At 37.2% G+C, this 10,798-nt stretch overlaps 1 protein-coding gene across 1 annotated transcript in view; it reads right to left on the bottom strand.

Annotated features, from left to right (window-relative positions):
* PDE3B (phosphodiesterase 3B, cGMP-inhibited) overlaps positions 1–10,756 on the bottom strand; it is a gene marked incomplete at its 5' end in the record, with an annotated part of 86,736 nt that extends 75,980 nt beyond the window's left edge. Inside the window, one exon of the mRNA XM_010012030.1 lies at positions 10,595–10,756. Within this exon, the coding sequence (XP_010010332.1) occupies positions 10,595–10,756 (162 nt within the window). The remainder of the gene's footprint in view (positions 1–10,594) is intronic.
* Between the last annotated feature and the right edge of the window lie 42 nt (positions 10,757–10,798).

The raw sequence follows: 10,798 nt of genomic DNA, 5'->3' as shown, positions 1-10,798 counted from the left end.
AAAAAAAAAAAAAAAAAAAAAAAACCCAACCTGTTTTCAGCCAGACCATTTTTATGCCTTTGCTGAAAGATACTTGTAATTTGGACCAAACTAGCTACTGATCTTGTAAAATGTACAAAGAGAAAGAACACACTGATAGGAAGAGGTGTTAAAATTATGATAAAATTAAGAACTGATAAGGACAAGAAAAGAGAAAGAAAAGATATCCTAAAAAAAAAAACCAACCAACCAAATAAACAAAAAAAAAAAAAAACACCCAAGGAAGTAAGCAATTTACTATTGAACATTAATCTCCTAGGAAATTATTTTTCTTGTGCTTTCAAGGCCCAAATAATTAAAAATTAAGACATGCCTTCCAAAGGCATGCCAACCCTGTCCATCACCAGTCAGGTGAAAGGAACATAGCTTTAAGAACATATTGATCTGAGATTGTTAACACTTGCTACTAGAGAGCTAAAGTTATAAATTATGTTAAACCCTGTGAATATTGAAACAAGTAAGGACTATAATCTCGGTCCTTAAACACTGTAAAACACACGTTCTTTTCCACTTGAAAGCTTAAGTGTTCTGCTGACTCTAGGGAGCTTCCTACTAGAACAAGTGTTAAGACAAGTGTAGAAGACTTGCAGATCTTTAGCGATGAGATTCTAACTAGCAACTAGTCTCATACAAGAAAAAATACCTAAGGCTAACTATGTAACTTTATAGATCCATTATTAAAGCTCTATTGACTCTTGCAGTTAATTCTGAAATGGCATTGCTTTGTTATATGAAATACAGTTTAAACCTTTTCTAAAGTTGGAAGATGCTTCCCTGAACAAGCTATCTACTTCATATTTACAGATACAACACCAGTTTCTAAATAAATTTGTCTTGAAATTTTATCCTTAATGATACACAAATTTCATATGCAAGCATGGAGTTTTACTCAGTTTTATACAAGATTGTTTGAAGCCTAGGATCTTTTAACTAGTTTTGATTCTTATTCTTCATTTAAAAAAATGCTATCCTTCACATATAGACTGAACTACTATTTCCTTCTTCAGAATATTCTGCACCTATCTCCAATATGATGGTCATCGTCTCTGAGGATTTGAAAACAGGTCACACTTAAAAGCAATAGCCAGCATCTGCCTCCATTCAACTACTCCTCTTTTCTTATTTTCACCTTGACATCACAGAAAATTGCTCACAAACCTATTATTTTCAAGCTTCTTTAAAAATCATTTGGAACATAACAAACAGGCTGCCAGTTATGAAAAATAAAATAATTAAAGCAATGATAAAAAAGACTGGTCATTAACATGAACTCTTTTTTCTTAACCAACTTGTTCAACCAGAAACTCCAAATAGAAGGAAAAATTTGATTTTCAGTAGTATCGCGGCATGGAAACATTTTATGGTGAGTAAAAAGTAGTAAGAAATCCCGATACAGATTCTAATGAATGCTTGCCATAACTGCACAAAAAATAAGTTAATAGATACTTGTAATCAAAATATTTTCAACTGTGCTTTGCAATAGCAGCACAAAGCTGTTATTTACATTATGGTAATCACTCAATTTCAACTTCAGATAGACATACCATATTTCTTGAATCATTGGAAAGATCCTAAGTAACATTCCTCAGCTTCTTACTATTAAAACAAAAACAAAACAAACAAAACCCTAGAAGATGCCTAGTTAAACATCTGTGTGCATAGTCAACTGAAATTCTCTCATTGCAAGTTCCATTTGAAAACTGCTTTGTAAGCATGCTTCAGTGATCCCCAAATGGATACTATGTTGCCCTGAAAATGCATCTAGTTGGAATAAGGACAGAAAGAGGAAACATCCAGGGTGGACAACACAAGCTTGTCCGTGTTTCCTAGTTAAGATGTGAAATACACTGCTCTATCGTATACGAAGATGTTAGGAAGAACCAAGCCCCTGTCATCATTAATGCCTGCATTTAAGCCAGTCTATAAGCAGTAAGACACTGTAGATACATCATTGTACCTACATCATTTCACTGCACTCTTCTACAGACTATCTCAATGGAAACAGTATAACCCAGATCAACATTCACCTTTCCCCAAGAAAAATAAAGCCTGCTTCTTGCAGATCCAACTAGTAAAGAGTAAAACTGTGCGAGTGTGCTTTTACTTCTTCCTGTCTGAGCCAATTCCTTCACGGCAGTGCCAGAGCAGATGGCATTTCACAGGCACAGCAGGATTTAAACTTCTTCAGTCTGGTAATCACACCTCCAGGTTTCAATACAATTTTCCTTCCCCTGCTATCAACTCGTAAGACCACCAAAACTGCTTGTATCTACAAAAATGCAGTTTAAATTACCTTTATACTGTGTAATGAGGATAATTCTAAGGGGGTGAGAATGTGTACAATACTATGCAATTGCAAGAAGGCTTTCAAAGAGCCTGTGAGTGCATTTACACATCACACTGTCTAGGTAGCAAACCAAATGAAATTAGGGCAATTGTGGGCATTAATCAAGAAAATGATCACTTAAGACTTCTCACAAAAATATTCCTTTCTTTTTAAAGTTAGCATCATTAAACTATATACAACATTGAATTTTAGTAACTACTAATAATGTTCTACAAATACAGAGATCAATCCCTGCCTCAGAGAAAGCTCACAAATGTCAGTTCGCTTCCACAATTACCAGCCCAGCTCAGAGGCCACCCACTTCTGTAAAGCATGAACACGGTAAGGTTTCTTGGTCACCACAAGCCTCTCACAAAGAGGATAACAAGATAAGTGTTTATCAGTCATTAACTGTTGAAAAACAGTAGGTGCATCAGCAGTTTGTGTCAAAGGACAAACTGTTCTGGAGAGCCAGAAAGTACCAGAAAAAAAAACTCAGTGATACCTGGTCATAAACCCCCGCTGTACTTCTTGTCCTATATTAGTAACTTAAGAGCACTAGAAATTTAGAATTCCTTTAAGAGAATCTACTAGACAGAAGGAACAAAATTATATTGCTGCAGTGGCAAACAGGTATCACACAACAATGCTTAGGAGAGAAAAAAAAAAAAAGAAAAAAAAAGAAAAAATTAAAACTCCCATATAAATTAAGATATGATTGAATCTTTAATATTAAACTGACTCTAAGAAAAATAAAAATACCCTAAATGTAAATACAGGCCTTGAACTTTGGGTCACATTGGAACACAGATCATGCTAACCATGTTAATGTTAACAGCGTAGTATTTTTAGCCTTTAGTTTAGCTCCTATCCTGTTAAAAGGATTTAATCTAATAAAAAAAGAAAATATAACATGACCAATAATGAAGGTTAAAAGAAACACTCCAATATCATACTGCCTATGCAGAGAGTCATATTTAAGCTTTTATTTCAATAAAACTGATAAAACTTCCCTCTGCAAACCTTAAACTCCACACACTTTCAGAAAAGTTTATTCTATTTTATTAACTTTGCTGATAAAACCATACTGACAAGAGATGTAGCAGGCAGGTGTAATACAGGCTTGTTGTACCACCACCTAACAGTAGCACAGTTCCTCTAGGGTGGGGGAGCAGCACTGGCTGTTTGGGACATACTGAAAGTACTCACCCCAAGTGAAATCCCATGTGTATTTCTCAATTGCTCTTACCAGTGTGGATATAGCTAAACCAATACCTATATTGCTAATCATACCAAAAAGTCTTGAATGTTCCTCCTAAAAGTGGTAAGATCTCTCAAAACCAAATCCAAAGCACCCAAATACAGCTTTACATGGTACATTTTCTGTGGTATCTTGAATAGTTTTATATTACTAAATTATATAGGAAAAAGATCATTTTAACATTCCATGAAACACACTTCCACTTATCAAATGAACAACAAATGGAACATTTGCTGCAAACATGCCAACATAGTGAAGGTACTTGGGTTTGCAACTCAGCACTGGGTGAAAAAACTTCTCAGGATTACCATTCAATCAGTCATTTAATTGGAAATATGTCAGTTTTTTCTACACCTCCTGTACAAAGTGAGGTTAGCACTGGGAGTCATGCATGTTCTGCACAGCAGCACTGTTTTCATAAATATTGGACTGTCAAATAAGCAGAATACTAAAAAAAAAATTTTGATAGCTGTGCCTTTTTCTGTCCCTCTCCCAGTAAATATGCACTTGTTTCGAAAGAACATACTATGTGTAAAAGCTAAGAAGTCACCATCTGCCCATATTTGTATGAATTACATCCTTTCCCAAAGGTGCATGGTCTGTTTTCAAACATAAAAATGCTCTGGAAACTGTAATTTTATTTCAGCAGTCATTTGCTGTTATGCCATCTCCAGCTCCTAGAACACTTTATTTTGTCACACTCACCACTAAAGCCATTCACTCAACTTAGTCTTCCTTAAGGGCAGATCTCTCTGATCTGTTTCTGTCACACTTCTTCCCAAACACCGTCATCTGGCAGTTTACTTGTTACTCTGTGAACTAATTTATTAACATCTTCGGTTCCTGTCTGTTTGGAAGCCCTTAGTACTCTTTTATTTCCACTAGATCCTTAAAGTCACTAATCCTTTTTGTGCTTCACTAACATTCTCTCACATGTCACACAGTCTGCCCTGACCAATCCAAGCCCTCACTTTTACCTTTATAGTTCCTGCTATTTAGTTGCAGAAAAGTTCCACTTTTTTTTTTCATTAAAATTTATGCTGTTGTGTCTTTCTATCTTGTTAAGCAGTTTCCACCCACTGAAAAAGTCACAGTGAAAACTGTATCCTTTCAGTATCCTTTACTCTCATGTTAAACTATTCTTTCAGCTCTTTCTCCACACAGTTTTACAATGGAAAAATGGAAGAGATTTCAACAAAATATTCTATGGCTGTAATCTCCCATGATCTGCCCTCCCTTCTCATTTGGCAGGCAGAAGTTTCTCATCTGTTTTCCTCTGCAAGTTTTTGCACCAACAATAGAACAGACTACACCTCCCAGTTACCCTGCCTGTAATCCTCATCTATGCACAAAAGTACAAGATTTACTTTTTCCCATCTTCAGCAACTAGTATCTGAACACCAGACCCAAGAGTTACACCGTTGTTTGAACAAAGTAAGGCGGCACAAAGTTTTCATTTTTAGGTATCCAAAACCAGAAGAAAAAAGTTCTTTTAAAAAAATATAATTTCCCTATCCGTTGTCAAATAAGACCTGGGCTTTAACAGAACTCCTGCCCCCTGGTTCTGGTATTCACTCATGACATGGGAGATACTCTCATGTGGATTCCAAGAGTTCAGCTCACAGTGCAGACTTGCCCTTTGTTAGGGCATATTCCATTCACTTCCCACTCACCTTTTTTCATAAAACTTGCTGGAATTTGGTATCTTCTAAGGCCATAATATTAAATCAGTTCAATTGGTCAAGTTCAACTATTAGAATAGTACTGTCAGGCATATACATGCACAGACATACACTGCGTCAAAAGATGAGTCTTTTCTTTGGGAAAATATACCCGGCTCCTTGCAATTCTCTTCCATTTCATATATAACCTCATAGGATGTACTGTTCACAAACTGCAGGGTGGAGGCTGTTCCCTTTGCTATTCTAGACACATTCCTGGGCACCTTTTTTCCTTATCTCTAAAATTTCTTCCATGAGTTTCAAATGTCTTCCTAGTCAAAGCTGAAAACTAGTGTTTTATCCAGTAAATTCTTTAGTTTTCTTTGACACAGTCAATCACACAGTTCTTGGAACCTTCTCTCCCAACTTCCTCCATTTCTTTTCTACTGACACTCTGGCCACCCCTTTAATATGACACCCTCACCTTCCTCCAAATTTCTCCAGCATTTCCACAGCAGTTGTCTTCCTCCTTTCTCCTTTTACATTATCTTTCTAGGAAACCACACCTGCAGAAACAGTCAGCCCCCTTTGCTACACTGAGAGCTTACAGACATGTTTTCCCTGCTTTTAGCATACTCCTGTCCAGAACACAAACTGCCACCAAGTCTTGGATAGCTAAAAACCATCTTGAGAGAAACTTAGCTAACAGAGTTCTTAACTGCACTCAGTCTCCTAAATTAGCATTCTTTGTCACTCTCTGTGAACTACTGTATGGTCTTGGTGGTCACTTTGCCAGAGGATACCATCTTGAACTCTGATGATAGGTATCTATGGGCAGACCATGCTCAAATCATCCTTTCTTTGCATTATAACACCTCAGGAATACAACTTCAAGAATAAAAATAAATAAATAAATAAATAAATAAAAAAGGATGCTACTCTTACCAAGAGTCTCATTTCACATTTCATCTAGTGCAAAACATTTTCTCAAGGTCAGACAGAACCAGACATCCTATAAAACCCAAATACAGATGCAGAAATAGTTTTCCAAGACTATTCCTTTCACCTGTAATCCTTCTCTTTCTATATTGCACACGCTTAGTTGCATTCCATTGAAACTGACTACATTCACAGCTTAACACACCCACATTTCTACCTTGATTTTCTCTGTAAGACAAACAATAAAGCCTCAAGAGATACAAAGTTTCTGTTAACAACAGAAACAAATCTTGACACGCAGATACACTTGTGGCAACAGTCATTGTAATCATTAGGAGAACATTTGGCGTTTCAAAGAGCTAGTTTTGTCAAATACACAGGAAGAAGAGTTATGCTTTATGTTACTGGCTGCAATCAGCAGGGAAAGGCTGATGTGTTTCTAGGCTGCAAACAGTATTTGAATTTAACAATTTTAAGACACTACAAAATACATATTAACAGAGGTTCTGCACTAGAAAGTTTATATCTCAAGTACTTAACAGAGTATAATCTGTTTCAAAAATAGGTAACAGACATAGATATTATTTGTCTGGAAATAGGGAAATGCATTAGTTTCAAGTTATATAAATATTTTAGACTCTTGAAATTAAGTCCTCATCTTCCTAAGGTAATGCATCAAAGGTACAAGATAGCTTGGAAAAGAAACTGGGGAGAGGTGGCAGTCGATCCAAAAACCTAACCGCAAGACAATTCTTCCTGCAATTAACAGCGTGCAACATGAAAGCAGTCTTTATCTATGAAATATCCCAGCCTCCTATATATTTGAGCCTAGTCAGGTAACTAGAAAAAGTATCAGCTCTGCTTCCAGGCTGTTTGGGACACATATCCTGTGTGTTCAGCTACAAAGGCCTATTCTTTACCCAAGGAAAAAAAATTTCCTGATATAGAGCGCTTACAAGATCTCCAATAGTGACAAGCACCTTGTAGATTCCAAATTCTGATTTGGCTTTCATGTGGAAAAAACCAAAAATCCAGTGCTAAATATGCAACAGTCATTGAAGACAAACTCTTTGCTACCAGCAGCGGTAGGTACAGCTAATAGATTGCCTCCAATTAATACTTGCAATCACCTACACAAAATTTGTAATACCAACCAATACTGCAGTCACACTGCTAATTCCTCTTTTGGTTCAAGATAAATACTGAGGTAAGAATACAAAAAGTGCATTTGCTGCTAAAATCATATGAATTTCTGTGAGCAGAAGTGTTAATACAATAGAGTTCAGAAAAGACATTGCATTTGCATAATTTTTAGCCTTAATCATAGTCGTATTGCTTCCTTCTCTGTGTAGTTATATGTTTTGATTATGGCATTTAAGTATACTCACATAAAAAAATTAAAGATACAATCCATTCAAGACTCTTTCCTCCCACCTCAAACTACATTGTGCGTACAGGATCCTGCTCACAGGCCTCTTTCCACTTCTATCCCAGAAAACAGTGATAGCTCCATCCAGTTCCAGTGTGCACACATTACTGGTTGCACATACCTCTGTCATGCCCTTCTCCCCCACCCCATGCACACAGACCCCTTAGAATTGTTGGCTTGAACTTATTAATGAAAATACAAGCCAACTTGATAACATTATTTTCCTGTGTATTTAACTAGACAAAGAGTATGCAAAATTTCAAATCAACAAGTAACTGAAAACTTCAGGTCAATACTAGCATTCCCTATTTTCCTCAAAGAGTAGCTAAAATCTGCACAAGAGGAAATTTTTTCACCATGAGAACAATCGGACATCAATAATGGCTCAGAATAACCTCCCCAGACAAGTAGTCGATTCCCCAACACTGGACACTTAAAACTGAGCTGGACAGGGTGCTAGGCCACCTTGTCTAGACTGTGCTTGTGCCAAGAAAGGGTGGATCAGATGATCCTTGAGGTCCCTATCCACTCAGTACTCTATGATTTGAGACATCTGGCTTTTTTTGTTCTTATATGCCCCTGCTTGCAGAGGTTCATACCTCTATGCACAAGAGGTTCATATCAATCATAGAAACCTCTATGCACAAGAGGTTCATAACAATCATAGAAAATGCATCTAATAGAATCACAGTAGCAACTTAGCTCTCAGTCATCAAAGCATTCTTGTCATGATGAACCTGTAGCACATGCCTTGTAATCCACTGATCTTCCAAACAATGCTCATTAAACTCACTCTTAAAATAATAATACTGGAAAAGAAACATTGTAATTTCTTATAAAGAACTACAAAATATGCAATTAATCCTTAAAGAAAATTCACACAATAAATGTTCTCTGAAAAGCATCGTTTGTACATTCCCTCTGTTTCAAGGAAACAATACAAAAACCTCATAGTGTTTACTCAAATAAAGTCATACATTATGGGCTTACTTGTCTCTCACCCACCCCTAAACAATCGATGTTTTATCAGCTCTGCAATGTTTGATCTCTCTCCAAGTCAGAGGAGATCAGAAGATTTAACCTGTATTATACTTCTAAAAATCACACATAAAATACTGCACAGAACATATATCTATGAATCTCATTTAAACTGTGCTTAATAAAGCACAAATATTTACTGTAAAGCATAATAGACTAGTAGGAAAATAAAGAACATCAGATCTCTCTGTTATTTCTGTTCACCTCTAGAGATAACAAAGATATCAAATTCTGGAAGTCTACCAAACAGTTACATTTTATTATGAACACGTATGATTTAAGTACTGCCAATAAATTCTACATCTTCAGTTATGGCTGACATTTATGATGTTACTTAAAGAATAATAAATGCCTTAACTTGAAATATGCACATGCCTTTAGGAAGTGAGCCGAATACCAACGGAAGCATTTAGTAACTTGCATATGAACAAGTATCTTCTATCACCTAGGAACGTTAATGAAACAGCATTTTCTGAGGGGTTTGTACTGCAGACAAAAGTGACCAAAAAAAAAAAAAAAAAAAAAAAAGAAAAAGAAAAAAGAGAGAGAACACTCACTATCCAACAGGGAACAGAGAAAGTAAATGATTACAGTATTCCCTACATATCTTAACTGCTAGTACAATATTTTAATGTTTCTTTCATAGTATGCACTTGATAATTTCAAACTTATTGAATGAGTTGTTTCTGAAGTCTGTTACAGCATACGTGCATTTCAACCTCGTATGCAAAACCAATTACCATTGTATTACTCTATTGTGCAAATGCAGGGAAACGCTCGAAAACTACTCCACCGTTTCAGATTCACCTCCTATTTCCTCAGACCTATTTCACAGTCAATCACATCAAGTGCATTACGGAATATGTCAAAGCAAAATTAGAAAATTTCTTTTAGCAGCCATCAATTTCAGCCTCAGCAGTAGGAGGTTCTGCAGCAACAATCGCTTCCCAGAAACTGTTCGTTCGCACGTTTAATGAACACACCGCCCTTATTCTCCTTCCTATAGCGGACTGATAATCCACTTGCAGCAGCCTCGGGCCAGTTCCACCGGCAACACAACTCGACGTTCCTGCAGTTCACGTGCAAGTTCCCAAATAAAAACAAACCAACCCCCCTCCCCCTCACTACTCCCTCTCGGGGTTTACACTACAAGAAACAAGACTCATTGAAAAGTTTTCCGGGAGGTAGAAACCAACAGAGTTCCATTCAAGAAAACTGAGCGTTTCGGGCATCCCTCCAGACTCTACTGAACAGCTCTCTCTTCAGTAAAAAAGAAGTTTCTTAAATCACATCAACTCAAACCTAACGTTAATTTATGTGAAACGAGGAAGAGAGGGTGAGAGGGAGAGAGAGAGACAAGGTAATCTGCGAGGCAGAACAGCTGCTACTCAAACACCAACATTTGATAAATAATGTCCCACAAAACCTGGTATTTCTTTAGCACTCAGCAATCATTTTGTCGACAGAAAGCGGGAAGAACCAGTTGCGAGCAGCTAGAAAGCTGTGGTTTCTTTCTCTCGTAAAGTCTGCCAGAAGTAGAGGAGGTGGGCTTTGGAAAAGAAGCAATCAAAATAACAAGGTAGCTGATAGCTGAAGATGTTTGGTTTGGGGTTTTGTTCCAATCAATAAGAATTACTTTTTAATATTTAAGATCGTATAAAAAGCGAGCGAGCTATAGCAACCACATTATTATTACTTAGCTTCTATACAGACATACAGTATTATATCGATTCTACAGAACCGAGTTGAGAAACCCGCTAAGGAACTAACGTTTTCCTCCATTCCTCTAACAGAGCTTGTCAGTTAGCCAGACATCCAGCACAAACAGATAGAGCGGTTAGGAAAAGCAAGTGGCGCTCACTCCTCAGAAAGTTTTTCCCTCCAGTTTCGGAGACACCTACCTGCTCTCTGGAAATACAAGGCAACGAGGGTCTCCTAAACATTTTGCAGCTGCCATAGTAGCTGGCCGAAGTTTCCCCTAAGGATACGCAGCTAGATCTCCTCCTGGGTCTGATCACAGGCACTTTTTCCTCCACGCTGGGAAGCCGTGAGTGGTGATGATGCTGGTGGTGCGCTCGTCTCTGAGCCGACAAGATGCCGTGCTC

The sequence above is a fragment of the Nestor notabilis genome, unplaced genomic scaffold, assembly GCF_000696875.1.
Source record: "Nestor notabilis isolate BGI_N333 unplaced genomic scaffold, ASM69687v1 scaffold5800, whole genome shotgun sequence".
Lineage (NCBI taxonomy): Eukaryota > Metazoa > Chordata > Aves > Psittaciformes > Psittacidae > Nestor > Nestor notabilis.
The sequence above is the reverse complement of the archived record's forward strand: the minus strand, read 5'-3'. Positions and strand labels throughout refer to the sequence as shown.